Here is a 16,567-nt window from a genome sequence, read left to right as displayed (position 1 = left end):
TTATTCAATTATTTTTCATTAATATATTTATACTAATGTATATTTATACTAACCCAAGTAGATCAGCTAAAGTAACAGGTGGCTCGCTTTCTCCTCCTTCAGCTCTCGCTCCATCCTCGCCAGTACCCTCTTCAGGTGTACTCTCACCCGTTTCTTCGATACTGGATTGCGGCGTAGAAGTAGTCGATTCGTGTGGCGCTAGTTTTATTTGCCCTCCTTCTTCTTTCGTTATATCCATTCCGAAGGCTTGCACCTATATATGCGAATTTGTTAAATAATATTTCTTAATGTTGTATTAACATAATTGAGAAAGTTTTACTTGTAAATTCGATTCATCTGGCGTCGGTGGCAAAGCAGGTAAATGTCTCGACGGTTTCTCTTCCTCCTCCTTGACTACAACAGGCTCCTCCACATGCGGTCCTCTCATTAATGTCAATAGAAGTCTCATGAAATACTTGATCACACAGCCAACACCGAAGCCGGAATAATAGAAGGCGTAGAAAATCATCTTGAAGAAACCAATGAAGAGCTCGGGTATCGTCATTTGTTGCATTTCAGCGATCTTGTTCTTAATATTGGTAGGCGAGAACATGTAAAAGAAGAAGTAAACACCATCTTTGATGGCTTGTATACCCCGCCTGATTGGATCTTTATTTCTTTCTTCATCATCCTCGGTCATATAAGTGTACGACGATTCCCTCGCTTTGCCGATTCCACCGCTTTCCTCTACGGTCATCAACGCACTTGCGTGTTGCATTTCAAAAATAGCATCTTCGCAAAAGTTGATGAAGGTTTCGAGTTTCTCTTTCTCGCCAGCCTCAACTACCGTGTTATAGAAGTAGGTCTTCTTCGATTCCTTAATTTGCGGCTTCTCCCACTGTTCGATGTTCGACTCTTTGATCTCGAAGTACACGCGCTCAATTTTCTTGTTACCACCGAGGATCTCGATTCTGCCTAAGAACGGCTCGAAGTAATTTAGAACAGAGCCGGCTGTCTCAAGGAACCTGGCTAGTCTCGGTTCGTTAGGCATGTGTTCGGATAAATTGGTGAGTAATACAGCCAGATTGAAACCGATTTCCTTTGACGGCTCGTGGAAACGATCCATGAAAGCAACATAATCGATCTTGCCGTCGTGATTCGTCTCGCAACAGGCCAGAAGAAATTCAATTTCCTCGCTGGAAACATTTGAAAAATAACAATTTTTATTTTTTTTAATCTTAAATTTTAGATGTAAAGTAATTTAATTCAAAAGAATATTAGATAACAGGTAATTTTGCAAGCGTAATACTTGGTATAACTCTTCTGTTGCTCCATCTTCTCCTTGAAATCCTTAGGATATACCCAACCGTCATTGTTAAGATCGACTTCCAGGAAACTCGGCGATGATACAAGATCCTTTAGTTTCAAGAACATGTCGAAGTATTTCAAAATCAGTTCTACGTTACTAGCCGACTCGACCAAAGTGTCTACCATCTGTTTTCCAATCGTCCCGTTTACGACATTACCTTTAAATCACATGAATATTGATTACTTTATTCATTTTTTTAATAAAATTGAAAAGAAATATATACCTTCAAGCATGGAAAGCATCATGGTAATCATGTCTTTCTGCAAGTTAAGCAATTCTTTCAGAAGATCCACCTGACTGGAGTGCTTCGATAGTTTGTCTTGCATATGCGAGAATAAGAAAAGAAAACCTCCGACTGCGTCCCACAATCTTGAATGCGCTAAAGCTTGTTGATTCTGTGCGCATGGGCCTTGAATAACCTCAGTGAGAGTGTTAAAAACTTGACTAGCAACTCCAATAGCTTTAAAAAAGTTTGCTTTGCCGGCAGGGTCGATGAGTTCCTTGCTCGAGTAATGCCAGTAAAAGTCCATAATCGACTCCTGCAATCGCAGTAGGTAATCGACGGTGCAAATGACCACGTTCACCGTCGTCGTATTACCAGCCTGTGTCCTGAGGTAATTCTGCCAATCTATTGAACATAGAATAAACGTCACTTGATCGAATTACTTTCAATAGTGATAATATTCCGTTGAACACAATTAACTACATTACATCAATATTATAATTTCCTACTGAACAATGTAATTGTTATATATACAATATATGTTAATTACATTTATGTTGTTGAATGAGAAATTATATTATTGATGTAATGTTACTTGTTACTGTTAATTTGTATTCAGCGGAATAATACTTGCCGAGATTGTGACCCTCGCAGGTGAGTTGGATAAAGCGGAATAAGGCGCAAGTGAATTCGGCATCGTGCATATTCTTTTCACCAGCTGCACCCTCGGAACCAACACCGAGACCCTCAGCTTTCGTATTTCTCTCGAAAGCGTCCAGATCCAGCACGCTGCAAGAGTTCATCAGACCTGCAATGGACGTGAAGAAACCGACGTCCTTTTTCTCCTTCAGATGATTCAGCATTCCTCGCTGAATTTCGATATTACCGCCACGCAGGATCGAAATTCCAAGCTCTAAAGTCTTCATCACCATCTCGCTGGGAATGCCCTTACACGCCGATATGTGCAGAAGGACCATTTCGGCGACGCCGCGATTTGCTAGACGAGCTTGGTGGAACAAGAGTTTTTGCTTCTCCATTTCTTGCTCCTATAATTACAGAACATGATAAAAATGTTATATAAAAATAAAATCACTTTTATGTTCATAAATTTGATAAATATACATACGTATATTAAAATTCTCTATTTAAAAATTTTATATAATCATTTTACATTTGTTGGTGAGATTTAACATTATTTTTTATGTTAACGAATGTTCATTAAATATAATGGAATATCTTACCATTAATTTATGCATTGGCCTCTTGAGAATTACGTTAAAAAAAAATGCACAATTTAATTATATTGTTAGTAATAGATTGATGAGAGGAAGACAAATCTTGATAGCCTACGATGTTTTGCTTACTTATGAATGATATTATACATATCGCTTTGATTTTAATGAATAAAGCAATATATAATTCAACAAATTTAGGTGTTACAATATGGAAAACTCATATGGTTAATACTTTGGACTGCGAGCATATATTAAGCGGATGAATTCTCGCACTAACTACTTATTCTTACCGTAAATAGCTTATGTCTCCGCTTTTAGTAAGTTAGAAAAAATAGGGAATTTATTAATGCGGTAGACTGATTTAGTGAGAATTTAAAGAATTCTATTTTCTTACTTGAGAGAGAATTATATCTATTATATCAGACGAGAACTTATCAATCAAAGATGCTTACATGGATCGAAGCTCCTCCTTCTTCTTCACCTCCACCTTCTTCTTCACCCTCTTCCTCTTCCTCCCCGCATGATTTTGAGATAATTTGAGCATAACTCATGTAAAGCGGATCTTCTTGAAGAGCACCTGATCGTTCAGTCATAGCACCACGACAGAATGTTGTCACCAATTGTGTCAACGGATCGGGTTTGCCTTCGTCCTCAGCCTTATCCATTTTCTTCAACTCAGCATCCTCGAACGATTGCTGAAAAAAAAAATATAATATCAATATTATTGTTAATTTTATGTTAAATTATCTACATATATATTTTAATCAGCTTAACCCACAAACGTATAGAAGTCTGTGATTTAACCCTTAATACATACGATAATTTTCTGGGTCCTTCGTATTCCGGGTTAATTTCTGTCATTTTTAAAAGTACATAAAAAATATTAAGTATAATTTTACATATACTTTAACATCTTTAGAAAATATCTGTAAAATTGTATTTAAAAAAAAGAAGAGGATACCTTTATTTAAGGTTCTCCCAGTATTTCAAAGAAAAGAAATGCGCAGGATACGAATGACTAAATCATGTGTACTAAGGGTTCAGTAATATAGGTCGCCATTACCGTAAGATCCTCGATCATAACTTCTTGACCCACATTTTCATCTTGTAACCACAGCTCGTAATACGTTCGTGCAAAAATATTTATGGCTCGATGCCTAAAAGAATAAATTTATATAATTAAAATAATATATTCGAAGAAACATACAGTAGAAATTAATTTGTGTTAATCATACCTTCTCAATTTATATAGAGGTTCACTACGCAAACATGCAATCGCCGCTCTTTTTCTAGCAGCGCACAACACGCGTTTCCATCCATCTCGCGATGGCGGCGGCTTTGTCGCCTGTTAGCGTGCAGGTAAACAGCAAGCGCACTCATTAAATCGTCAACAATCACTTTCATTAATTATTGCAATTAATGTTACATAATATATATAACACTCAAAACTGATTGATTCTTATTGTCTAATTATTTCTCTCTCCGATTAACAAACAGCAAAATAGCTAATAAATTCTACATAAATCAATAACACAAAACACACCGGCGACATTCAGTTTAACTTAAAATAAAAATGTGGTGATACTAAAAAAATTAATAATGTTGTGAATCACAAATGAAGAAAAAACATAACTAAATAACAAGAAGGATACCTTGGCAAGGAATGTAGGGAAGTTTGGCGGAAGCAAGCGATTACCGCTCGTTTACGCTGGATCGACACCACTGAACGATATTGACTCTTGCTCTGTTGTTGTGGATGATCTATCTACTCGAGAACAAAAGTACGGAATGAATACGATGAACACTTCGGCGCGACTTAAAGAAACAGAAAAATGATAATATGATGAACTGATTTCCAAAAGTAGCGTTTGCATTTCCAGTGTTTACGAAAACATTGATATCAATAGCAAATTAAAAAAAAGTTACAAAGCCTCGAAGATTTTTCCTTAAATACTGTGAATATCCACAAAATTTTGAAAATTACATCTATATAATAACGTTAAACAGCTTCATAACTAACCATATGTAAACCATACAAGACTTTGGCCATGTCGGTGATTCTAGCAACGACATCTTCCAGCTGCTGAGCCTTTACAGGCTCTATTGCGTCCTTCTTCTGACCTAATTGAGAGTATAGATAATGTTGCCAAGACATTTCGTCGGCAGGATCGATCTTATCCGGTAGTGTTAGTTGAGTCTTGGCAAATTCCGAGATATCAGATTCCGGCATCTTTTTCAGGAATCTGTCTTTGCAATGCTGCACTAATTCCTGTTCGCGACCAGCAAAGAGATTTAAGCCAACAGGTAGTAATCTTTTCAGGCAAGCGACCATCAAGGATGCTTGTACTTCCTTGTCCTTGTCTCTCTTCTTGTCGCGATTCTTTTTCTTTTTCTAAATACGAAAGAGATATTTAATCATTTGATCTTTTGATTCTTGAATTAAATGTAGATTAACAAAATCAAATAACACGGGAAACAAGTTAACGTTATTTGTTGTCTTTAATGTAGAAACATCATTTTAATGTAGAAAACGGTTAATAACGTTAGCTTGTTTTTGCTGAAAAGTAAATAAAATAACTTGTACGAACTTTGCCTCCTCCGGAAGGTGCGGTGCCATCAGATACTGTAGCAGGTCTTCTTGTTGCAGTGGGCATGATGAGCACCATGTTATCAATTTCGTTCGCGGATATAAAATTCTGCTCTTCGCGTAAGAAGTACTGTGACTTGGACCAGATATTAAATATAGCTGCTACGTGATTGTATAGATCTTCGGCTTCGGAAGTATTGTTTCTCAGCCAATGATTCCTTTGAAGATCGACGTACTTTATCAATAGGGGATAGAATGAGTAGATATCACGCACAAGTAATTGCCAATCTTCTTGAATCTGCGCCTCAACTTGCGAGGTATCGTCAGTCGAAGATTTAATAAAACCCCGAAGAGATTCCTCCTTGTGGAACATAGTGTCCGTTCGTTTTCTGACGCGTTCGGCGAGAGGCAAAAATGGATCCTTTAATAACTCCTCGGACGAATTGATAATGATTTGCTGCGTATAGGCCGCAATGCGCGTCATCCACGGTGCGTTCTCATTACCGATGTTCTTCTTGATCAACTTCAACACGTTTTTCAGCAATTGATTCATGTGATCGCTCGTTACCATGCTGACGTAGGTACTTTCAGCCGGACTCACATTGTCAGGTCCTTGCGCCCACCAGAATGGTAAATAAGAACAGAGCAAAGGTAGAATTACGTCAACGACGTGAGGAGCATCATTGTAGGTCTTCTCGGATTCGACGAACTGATCGACCTCATTAAGGATGGTCTCCAAAGTTGGCATGCTCGATTCCATCTTTGTCATAATATCTTGAGCTTCCAGAGAATGATCCGCGATTCGATTTAGAAGGGAATACTGATTGTGCTTGTTTAAATGAGGCTCTAAGAAGGCCACTGGGAAGCAACTTGAAAAGGCACCCAAGCAGGAGCCTAGATTAGGTTTATGTCGCTCGATCTCAGTCTTGAGGTACTTTCTGTCGTGCGTTAAACTAGCGTCTATTCCAAGAGTGTACAGAGACGCCAACATTTTGTATGATGCTACTTGAATTTCGTCAACTACGTAAAACGAAGAATATGAGTAAATTAATGCACAAATTGTATTGATTTAATTAATTAAATTAATAACATTAATAATAATTAAATTATTAATAGTAATTAAATTGAAATTATTAATTAATTATTTTTAGAGTTAGAAAAATAAAGTGTTATTTTCTAAATAACGGTAACGCGTTACTTTTTAAAACTAGTAACACGAGTAACAATAACAAATTTTTACAAAAAATTGATAATAATATATGATAAAGTATTATTTTCATGAAATAACATGCCCAACGCTGGACTTATTTTAACATTAATTTCATTAATTTTGTAAATACTTACGTAACAAGTCGCTGCCGTACTCGCACGCGGCAAGATGGTCAAACATCGCAGTGAGCACCGGTAGAACCACACTATTGATATACGATAATGACGTGGAGGTTTTCAAATGGGTGCCTCTGAGATGACTATACTTCCCTTCTTGGAGGTTCAGGATCGTGTGACCCAGATCATCGGCGGTATTGTTGAAGAAAGTTAACATGGACGTTCGGATAAACTCAGGACAGTTCTTTACGAGACTCTTAGCATCTATACCTTTTACTAGCACTTGTAGACAACGAACCGTTATTCTTACATCTGCGCCAAAAGCGGCGAGTCTCGATCTTAGCAAACTTGCTAACTTGCAGAAAAGAGCAGCTACCATCTCCTTCTCTTTCAACGACGCTGCACCGACATTGTTCGTGGCGGTAGCTACAGCGATAAAGTAGTTTCTATGCGTGCTAAAGTACTTTTCCATTAGTGGAAGGATCACTTTACTGAAAAACTTGATGTCTCTTGTCGAGGTCTTGAAACTGTTTCTTCGACTGAACGTGTCGGAGGGTTTCAACAGCTTCATATTGATCGTCGCCTTATCCAAATAAGCTATCAACTTCTCTAATAATGAATAAGCGAATCTTAATTCTACCGCAGCAACTGCGCCAGCCACTTCGGTCTCCGTGCCGCCTCGATTAGGTTTGTGAAGTTTATACCCTTGATACTGTAAATATTTGAGAAATTCTTGCGATCGCTCACGATCTTTTCGTTTCTCCTTGTCGGTTAACAGATCGTAAGGTACCAGCTGAGGATGAATGCCACCTCCTGTAGCCATAAGATATTATGTAAAAATTATTTAACATATAAATTAAATTTTAACCTAACAAATATTAATTAATATTAACGTTAATTATAATTTCCCACTCAATAATATAACTATAATTTAATAGATGTATTATATTATAGCTGTATTGTTGAATGGAAAATTTTAACTAATAGTTATATCAATAGTTGGTGTTTGCTGGGAATACGGAGAGAGAGAGAGAGAGAGAGAGAGAGAGAGAGAGACAAGAGATAAAAATTGAGATTATTAGATCATAATTTATGCTAACCGCAGGTAGTAAGTTCTTCTTTCTTCTTCTTTGCCCAAATATCATGAGCATTATCTGCTAAACGTTCAGCCATGTTCTGCATTTCTCTGCTTAGCGTCAGATTAGTCATGTCCACCGGATGGGGATTGTAATTAAATGGATTAGCCGAGTCCCCCTAACATATTTGAAAATATGTATATGTATCTTTCTTTTATACAATAAATTTTGCAAATAATTTCTTACTTGACTCTTAGAAGATCTTCTCATCGAACTACGATTGGTCGACGGTACATCGACCTCTGCGTGCTCCACGCTCCAGCCAATTGCTAGGAGAGCTTTCAAACTCTCTCTGACGGGTTCCTTGTATCGCTCTCGTTCGTAATCACTCAACATATTATACGGTTTTAATCTCGGATGAGTTTTATTCATGTCCGACCATTGCTCACCATAAGTCCAACCGTTCTCTAACTTACGACTAGCCCAAGCATCGTGATAATGTTCAGAGAATTTTTGTACTATTTGATTAAGATCGTTATTGAGCACCACGCTAAAAGAAGATTGTAAAGAAGATAATGAAATATTAAAATATTCAAAATCATAGATCTTCCATATCTTACAATTATCAAATTATTAAAAATTTTTTAATTATTATAAAATTTGGTTTATAATAATTTCTTAATAATAAGAATTAATAATTAACCTGGAAGTGTTGATTGGCTGCGGATTGTAAGGACCGTCGGGTGATTGAGTCGAGGCCGATTTGCTGCCGTACCATTCGTCGTCGTAATTTTTCGATAGAGAATAATCTGGCGGCAGAGCACAACCGATGGCTGTCAGGCAAGGCAGCGCTTTTCCAAATAATTCCGGATCGTAGTCCATCTTAGACAAGGAGTCGAATATATTGCTAAAGAGGACCATCGTGAGACGTTTCTCTTCGTCACTCGACGCACCGTAAGCTCCTTGACCGGTGGAGCCGGTAGAACCGTAATATTTTGCGCAGCGATCGTAATGCAGCGTTAACAACTAATAACATAAAAATTAAATTATGCAGTAGTAAAGTTAACAATAGAGGTTTTGCTTAACAAAAATTACTTTTGTAAACAAAATTTTACGGTTGTTTTTTAATTATTTAGATTAAACAAAAAAAAATAAATTGTAAAAGTAATAACAATCGACGTACTCTGAGAGCTACTGTAGTATACTCTGATAATTTAGACACATCGACAGTCAGCTTTCGTAACAACTTCAACAACATGCTCGGCTGCATTTGGCTGCAAAGAGAAATTCGAGTTAATCCTTGGAACATAATTCATGAATTTGTGAAGATTATATCAACTAAGATAGAAAGCGCTTATTTTTAATCTCAATTATTTTTAAATAATAGAGTTGAAATTTACAAAACAAATGAAAATTTTTCTCTTAGAGCAAAAGAATAGCAAAAAAATTCGATAGTTTAACCCTTCCACCACACACGGGGTCCCAGGGACCCCAGTCCCGATTCGCGCTTCGATTTGACCACCTTAATATTTGAAACGGGACTTGTGGCGCCCTCTATCGGTTATTCGACATTACTAGAAGCAGATCACGCGGGGAGCATCCTCGTTTGTTGCTTATAAGGTGAGAAGCAGAGGCAAATAAAAAACTTATGATTTTTTAAGTAGAAAAGGTCATTTTTTCGATTTTTTCTTTCACATTTCCTATTTTTTTTAACAATGTTAAAAATTTTTTTAATTTTTTTCGACTATTCTACCTTTTTATTTATACATTCAAGAACATCCATGAATTTTGCCAATTTAAAATAGTCAAAATTGCTGCCGCAATCGCCGCTCTAGCCATTGGGATCCAGTAGACCCCATGTGTGGTGGATGATTGAAATAGGAGGTGTGTGGTGGAAGGGTTAAAAAGTTTATTGCTTACCTAGTCAACGCAACAAGGAAATCCGAGACAGCTTCGCGTTGACCCTTCGTCAACATCCGGTTCTTACTGAGTCGGTACACCGTGTGCAATGTGGCGTCGAGTAAACTCGCGTAATTGTCTGCCTCGTTGTAAAATTTGGAATGCTTAATTAACAACGGCAAAATGCTGTTTCCTATGTAACGATTCATAGCGAGCGACATTTCGGATTCGTAGCCGTCGTTCTGCAAAACGAAAAATTAAATCAGACAATATAAAAATGTTTCAATTTGCAATTTTTTTAAAAATTTATTATCTTTATTAAATTATAAAAAAAAAAGAAATTTGCGTATAATAAAATTTAAAGATTTTACGCGAGATTACATAAACATCAATGTGATTCGTACTCTGTCGAGCATGGTGGCGGCGCGAAGATCGGGCAAGAAAGCTTCCTCCAATAATTTGTAGAACAACTCTTGCGTTTCGATACCATAAACACGTTCGAGAAACAGCACAATACTTTGCTTGTGCCCTGGTATTAAACCAGACGGTGTATCGCTTTTCGGTCGTTCCTCGCCTGCGGCGGGATTGAGCAGTGTGAACCGCAAAGATAGCACACCCTGAAGATCGTCCAAGGGTACTAACGATCTTAAGATCGCTCGGGCTCGGAGAGATTCGTTCTTCCCTGAAATAATTGCAGGGCTTTAAACAAACGGGCATTGTTTGTGATGCTAATGGTCTATTAAAGCAAAATTTCGTTTCATATATTACCAACGGATTTTGTGAAGGCCTCTGTTGGTCATTAAGAAAGAAATAAACGATTTTTATTAGATAATTTGTTGTCGTTCGCATGTAGTGAAGTTTTCGAGCGATTTTATATGGGAAATGCGAACAATGCAATGTGATAGTATAAAGTATGAAATGATTGGAGAATTTAATAATTTCTAAATACTTTCTTAAAATTTCTCTAAAATCATAATTTTATTTTTTTTTAGATTTCTACACGGGAGAGAATTTTGTTTTAGAATTTACTCCGAAAATATGGTAGTTGAGATATAATACAATATTTTAAAGATTTTTTTACCATGCACTTCAGTACAATTAATCAAACTTATTTTATACTTTATTGTAGTTTTATTAATAAATGAGGGAGATTTACATTATATATAAAATTCTTGAAAATATAATATTGTCCCACGACTATCATATTTTTAGAGTAAACTCTAAGAAAAAATTCTCTCCATATATAAAAAATTCTGTAATGTTGTTTGAAATATTATTTCTACCAATGATTTAAATTTGAAGGAAATTATATATTATTAAAAATCATTTAATATTAATTGCTTACACTTTTTTACATTTTATATTGAGTTATTTCAAGTAGCGCGGGCATAAAAATTATACATAAAATTGATCTATTTAAAATATAACTATTTTTGTAAATTTTGTAAAAGACGATGAACGTTAATTTTCTTACCTTGTTCTATGACGGAAGAATCCGGAGCACAGCGGCCTAACAGATCGACGAGGGTGCAATAGAAATTTAATATCGCCGCACCAGTGTCGATGTAGTCTTCATCGTCATCTGATTCCGGCAGTGGATGTTCGAATTGCATCATCATAGTCGTGCCCTCGGCCTCGTCGTGCACCTGTGCGAGGTACTAAGTTGACACCAAATTAATGGAAGGTCGGGTACATGCTTACGGAGAATTCATTTTAACATTGTCGCACAGTCATATTTTATGCCTTATATTTAGCGAACTTGTTTGTTTGAATATAAAGAAAATCATGTGGATTATGAGAAATTAAGTTCATATTAATTCCAAGGAAATTTCGGTAGCATATCAAAATGCAATAAATACAAATACAATCGCTAAATAAAAATTATTTAAATAAAGAAATTAGGGGAATATTATCTATATACAGAATATATAGATATATTTATTTGGTATTTCTAGGGGCTAATTCACACAGAATTGATAATACACACATAGGTCTTTTTTAAAAATAACAATCAAAAGAAAAAATAGTTTCTTACTTACAAAATAGTTCGCTTATAGTTAATTATAAATAAAATAGTAAGATAGCTTACTTTTCGTCTATCAGCAATACGTTCAGACATTTTATTAGCTTCTATAATGGCTCTCAATAAACCTTCACCTTCGCCTCGAAGAGCCGGGCCCAAGCATTCTGGTCTTCTGATTAGCAAACGAATTACCAAATTTGCATTTTCTTCCACACTTTCACCTGTGATTAAAATCGCAGTGTTTAATATTAATCGCTTTTACAGTAGAAAGTTGAATAAATTAAATTAAAAGACATGATAAAATTTACCATTGACCCAAACACAAAATCTCAAGAAATCGAGATAGCGTTCACCCTCGACAGGATCCCAACCTAAATCAGGATAGCCCTTTTCCACTAATTCCGAATTGGACTGCAGGCCACATCGTGATAAATAGATAGCGATTTTCTCTAGATAATGTTCTCTTAGGGCCAAAGCTAATTCGGTGTTTTCCATCAGTGACGAATATGCTACGTCTAATGGCGTTGATCCTCGTAATGACGGTCTTGCCAGGAGAATATTGCTGTTCTCCAGCAGGAAGTCAAAGTGGTCAAACATAGCTTTTTGATTCTGTCTGGATGTACGACAGAAATAGCACAAAAATCTGCAGCAAGCCACGACCATTTCGTGAGAGGTGTCCTTCTCCTTTGATGCTGGCTCACCTTCCGCCGCTTGAGCTTGAGTTTGAGCGTCAGACTGTGCCTGAGCGCGTCTTCCTAGGGTATTCATCATAATGGCCATAACGTTTTCATGAATTCTCAGCACTCTAATGAGATCGGGATGTTGAAAAAAAGTGTGATTGTTCACCAGCTTCCATAATCGCTCTCGAACTAGCGCTTCTTCCTCCTGAGACATTTGTACTGGCAGCAAGGCACGAATTTGACTCAAACCGACCCACATTAATGCGACATCGTCCTTCGTCTTGTTGTTAACAATGTAAGTTTTCTCTAAGGCTCTGATCAACTCGCCGACGGTATCGTATTGCCTGACTAATAAGCTGAACATCTCTCGTACAAGTTTCGGTGTCTCGATTTGCGATTCTTCAGCCCAACTCACAATGGTTGATATTAGCACCTTGCGAAATACCTCTATAAAATAGTCAGACAAATATTATTGTTTATAAATATATTACGTAATATACATTCATTATAACTACATGCAGAAAAATTATCGAAAAACTAAAAACTTTGAGCAAAAAACCTAGTAAGAACCAGCTTTATTTCGAAATAAAAAAATTTTCTGTTTTTTTAATTTCTACTGATAAATGTATAAAATAAATAAAAATCTTACCTTCCGGAGTTTTTTTCTCAGGCTCAGCTTCAGGTTTAGATTCCTCCTCGAGTTCTTTAACAGCGTTGATAAAATTAAAGAGGCGTTTCATAGCCCCAGGTTTCTGAATTTCTTCGGCTGGTTCGTTTGCGGCATTAGCTGCTTCTTGAAGAGCAGTCAAGGATACGTAGGACATTAACTCGCTGTGGAAGTCGTTCATCTTGACGATGAGATCCTCGCCGCAGGGACAACTGTCTGGATCTTCCTCCAAATCTAAATTCTTGAAGCTTAGAATAGCATTCATTTGTTCGCGTGGAGGACATCTGAATTCTCTGGTCTTTTTGGCAGCGACAGCCGATGGCAAATCTGATTGTTTGATCTCGATATAACGTCGCAATTGATCTGCCTGCAATTCTCCAACCAAATCGTAAGCGAAGGCGATAATGGACTCGACGCGATGACGCAATTGGATGTCATTTAAATGATGAAGTAGATAGCACATTTGTAATTTCGCTCCTTCGGCCATTTTCATATGCAGCAAGCCTTTCTTGTGCTCGTCTTTTCCTTCTATAATGTTTTAATGACATTGTATTGAGTTATCTTTCTCTGAATTATTTCCTGTTTATTAATATTTAATGCTGTTTTTCTTTCAATCAACTTACCTTTATCGAAAGACGGGTCCCAGGTTTCAGGATTTATCATGATGAGTAGCTTGAATATATCCTCGTTTCTTAGCATGCCGACCAAGAGCAATCTATCTACCAGCTTCAGAAGAGGTCTGTAATTTTCAAAATTGCATCAGACATATATCATATATGACTATCAGGTGAAATGTTGTAAGCGAGAAGCAAGAAATTGAAATTTCCTATTCAAAGGAGAAACAGAAACAAGTTCGCATATTTTGTTTTTCGCTTAAATATTTGAAAATGAATACGACGATTATCGTTGTCCCGGTAGTATTGACGAAGAATTAGTTGCAGCGGCAGCAGCAGCAACAGCAGCAGCACTTATTATCTTACATACAGGAAGAGATTCTCGTTGCTGCCTCCGATTGGATCTCGGTTGTGCACCTGATTCACTTCGACGGCTTCGTTGAGCGCCATCATCACGTAATCCCGCACGACGTCGAGTGGAAAATGTGGGCTATATAAGTTTTTTATGTTCTCGATCGCTTGGTCACTGGAAGGAACATTCCTTGATGGCAACTGATTAGTAAAGGATCTCACATCTACTTGGGAAAAAGTTTTACTTACCTGATCTCTGTCATTTTCATTTGTGGTCGAATAGACTCAGTCTCCAAGTACCTGAGACTGTGTTTCATCTCGTAGTTCTCGTACAAATCCTTTAATTCTTGACCTACGTAATAGACATATAATTACTACACAGAGACCCGTACAAAATATCTTAATATAGGCAAAATAAGAAGTTTTTACTAAATTTTTAATTAACAAGAGATTGAGAAAAATATTTTTATATTTATATTAATTTATAATTATATTTCTCTTAATATATATATATATATTTGTTTCAAATAAATTCTTAAAAATATAGAAATTAAATATACAAAATATAATCAAAGAATATATTCAAAACTGTTTTAAAAAATTTTAATTTTAAATTCTAATGTTTGATATACGCATATAATTTTCTATTTTTAAAAATCAAGTTCTTACCAAGCGGTATTATGTATTCGTTTTTGCACACTTCCATCGTCGTCGCGTGTGACTCGAGATGTAGGGCGATAAGTAAGTCGTAAAATCCTTGTCGCAGGGGCCCGGACATGTACTCGGCTCGTATCGCATATAACAATTGTTTCTGATCAACGTGTTGGCACAGAGCGTGCGCCGCACGATAATTCGATTGATAACACAGAGCTGCATACAGTGTCAATGTGTGCGCATGGAAACTATACAAAAAAAGTACATTATTTTAATCACAGACTAAAAAGTCTGTGACTTCTATAAGTTTATATAAGTCTGTGGTTTTAGTATAAGAGAGAAAAGTAAAGGGGAAAACGTTTTTTAAATTTTTTGCCACAAATTTCTCGTCAGTGTCTTACCTGAGCAGCTTATCCATCTCGATAAGCTCTAAAATATCGATACATCTATCTTCCTCGGGTATATGAAGAGCCAGCATTGAGATAGCGTCCTCGCATAGCATTGACCAGCCTCTGATGTCAGACAGCTTCAAGGCGTGTACTTGAAGAGACTGATTTGGTACTCTGGCCCATTGGTGCGGCTTGAGGCATTGCACTTTTAATCTTGGCGGAAATTGCGGTATCACGTGTCGTTCAGAATTCTGCAGTACAGCTGCCGATAATGGAAGCGTTGTCGAGGTCCTGCCGAGTTCGATCTGTAGGATCTCTTTACTAGTAGCTTCAACGAAGATCGCTGGGAACAGTTTCGTATCTGGCTCCATCTTGAATTTGTGACTCGTTTCTTTCCCTTCACAAGTGAAGGAAACCCAGCCTGTGGCAATATCAACAAAGCATCCAACAAACATACCCTGAGATGCGCCCTTGCCCGATGCATCTTGAGTGACTTCGTTGTACAGTTCATCCGCTCGAACCATGTAACAACTTTGTCTGTCGACTCTGCAATGTTGTAACATTGTTTTTTAGATGAGCACCATTATAATTATATTTCTAGTAAAAATTCTGTAATAAAAAATATACTAAAACGTACTGCTCTACGAGACGATCGTAATCATCTATAATCGCAACGGAAGCTTTCCTCACACGGGATAAATTGAAGTCCTTCGTGTGCAGATGATATTGCGAAGTAACCCAGCCGATGTAAACGTGAGTCGGATCTTGACCGGGGAATATCCTAACGCCATAGAAATACTCATTCATTAGCTTCATGCACTCAGCGTCAAAGATTTCATTACCGATCGCTTCGACGCCACTTCCGATTAAAACAGACATTGCCTTGGGAACGTTACGTTCTGGGATTTGTGGTGGGACGACTTTTAAGTCCGTCTATAAAGAAAAATTGTAGATATTACGAAATTCTTAATATTCTCGAAAGTTACAAATTGTCTGCAGAATTTATAAAAAAAAATTTCTTCAGATTTTTATGAAGTTGTAGAAAATATCTTCAAATACTATTTATTCAACTATACTTTTATTTATATATACACTTACAGTTGAGACACGAATTTGGGGAGTTTTGGCACTTTTGCTTCCGAGCGTTTTTGTACTTTTATCTGAGATATCTGCGCGTATTTGCGGCTCAGGCGTTTTCGACTTTGTCTCCGGTGATTTCGTTTTACGCGAGAAGAACCTGCGCACACGATTAGAGAATCAATTAAATTTATTAAAAACAAAAAAATTTAATTTTAATAACAAAATAAAATAAAATCAATGTTATTCAATTAATTACTGAGATATAACATTGAATTAAACATATTAATGATTATATTTCATAATAGCGTTGGGAAAAAAACTTAAAAAAACTTACGGTGCATCCTCCATTTCTTTGCTAAGCTTGCTAACAAAGTCAAAGTATCGAAGTCAATTTGTTTTTTACAACATTCACTAC

At 36.7% G+C, this 16,567-nt stretch overlaps 1 protein-coding gene across 13 annotated transcripts in view; it reads right to left on the bottom strand.

Moving 5' to 3' along the window:
* Positions 1 to 16,567, bottom strand: part of RyR (Ryanodine receptor) — a 42,926-nt gene that overhangs the window by 3,615 nt on the left and 22,744 nt on the right. For 2 of the 13 annotated variants that reach the window (XM_018517769.1, XM_018517764.1), the window contains exons 21-48: positions 16,171 to 16,309; positions 15,710 to 16,005; positions 15,085 to 15,618; positions 14,699 to 14,931; positions 14,279 to 14,381; positions 14,049 to 14,219; positions 13,688 to 13,803; positions 13,047 to 13,592; positions 12,026 to 12,844; positions 11,784 to 11,938; positions 11,169 to 11,340; positions 10,099 to 10,376; positions 9,716 to 9,936; positions 8,979 to 9,069; positions 8,499 to 8,821; positions 8,042 to 8,345; positions 7,820 to 7,973; positions 6,738 to 7,532; positions 5,395 to 6,413; positions 4,827 to 5,198; positions 4,459 to 4,571; positions 3,870 to 3,963; positions 3,259 to 3,501; positions 2,206 to 2,617; positions 1,572 to 1,976; positions 1,289 to 1,505; positions 320 to 1,175; positions 54 to 253 (exon numbers count right to left, since the gene is read on the bottom strand). In XM_018517769.1, coding sequence (XP_018373271.1) covers positions 54 to 253; positions 320 to 1,175; positions 1,289 to 1,505; positions 1,572 to 1,976; positions 2,206 to 2,617; positions 3,259 to 3,501; positions 3,870 to 3,963; positions 4,459 to 4,571; positions 4,827 to 5,198; positions 5,395 to 6,413; positions 6,738 to 7,532; positions 7,820 to 7,973; positions 8,042 to 8,345; positions 8,499 to 8,821; positions 8,979 to 9,069; positions 9,716 to 9,936; positions 10,099 to 10,376; positions 11,169 to 11,340; positions 11,784 to 11,938; positions 12,026 to 12,844; positions 13,047 to 13,592; positions 13,688 to 13,803; positions 14,049 to 14,219; positions 14,279 to 14,381; positions 14,699 to 14,931; positions 15,085 to 15,618; positions 15,710 to 16,005; positions 16,171 to 16,309 — 9,381 coding nt within the window. Of the gene's footprint in view, positions 1 to 53; positions 254 to 319; positions 1,176 to 1,288; positions 1,506 to 1,571; positions 1,977 to 2,205; positions 2,618 to 2,812; positions 2,834 to 3,096; positions 3,118 to 3,258; positions 3,502 to 3,869; positions 3,964 to 4,458; positions 4,572 to 4,826; positions 5,199 to 5,394; positions 6,414 to 6,737; positions 7,533 to 7,819; positions 7,974 to 8,041; positions 8,346 to 8,498; positions 8,822 to 8,978; positions 9,070 to 9,715; positions 9,937 to 10,098; positions 10,377 to 10,462; positions 10,484 to 11,168; positions 11,353 to 11,783; positions 11,939 to 12,025; positions 12,845 to 13,046; positions 13,593 to 13,687; positions 13,804 to 14,048; positions 14,220 to 14,278; positions 14,382 to 14,698; positions 14,932 to 15,084; positions 15,619 to 15,709; positions 16,006 to 16,170; positions 16,310 to 16,486; positions 16,517 to 16,567 lie in introns of all 13 variants that reach the window. The other 11 variants (XM_018517768.1, XM_018517767.1, XM_018517766.1 and 8 more) reach the window with 10 other exon arrangements.

This window comes from Trachymyrmex cornetzi, unplaced genomic scaffold, assembly GCF_001594075.2.
Source record: "Trachymyrmex cornetzi isolate Tcor2-1 unplaced genomic scaffold, Tcor1.1 scaffold725, whole genome shotgun sequence".
In the NCBI taxonomy this organism is placed as follows: domain Eukaryota; kingdom Metazoa; phylum Arthropoda; class Insecta; order Hymenoptera; family Formicidae; genus Trachymyrmex; species Trachymyrmex cornetzi.
Note: the sequence above shows the minus strand (reverse complement) of the source record. Positions and strands in the feature narration are given on the sequence as shown.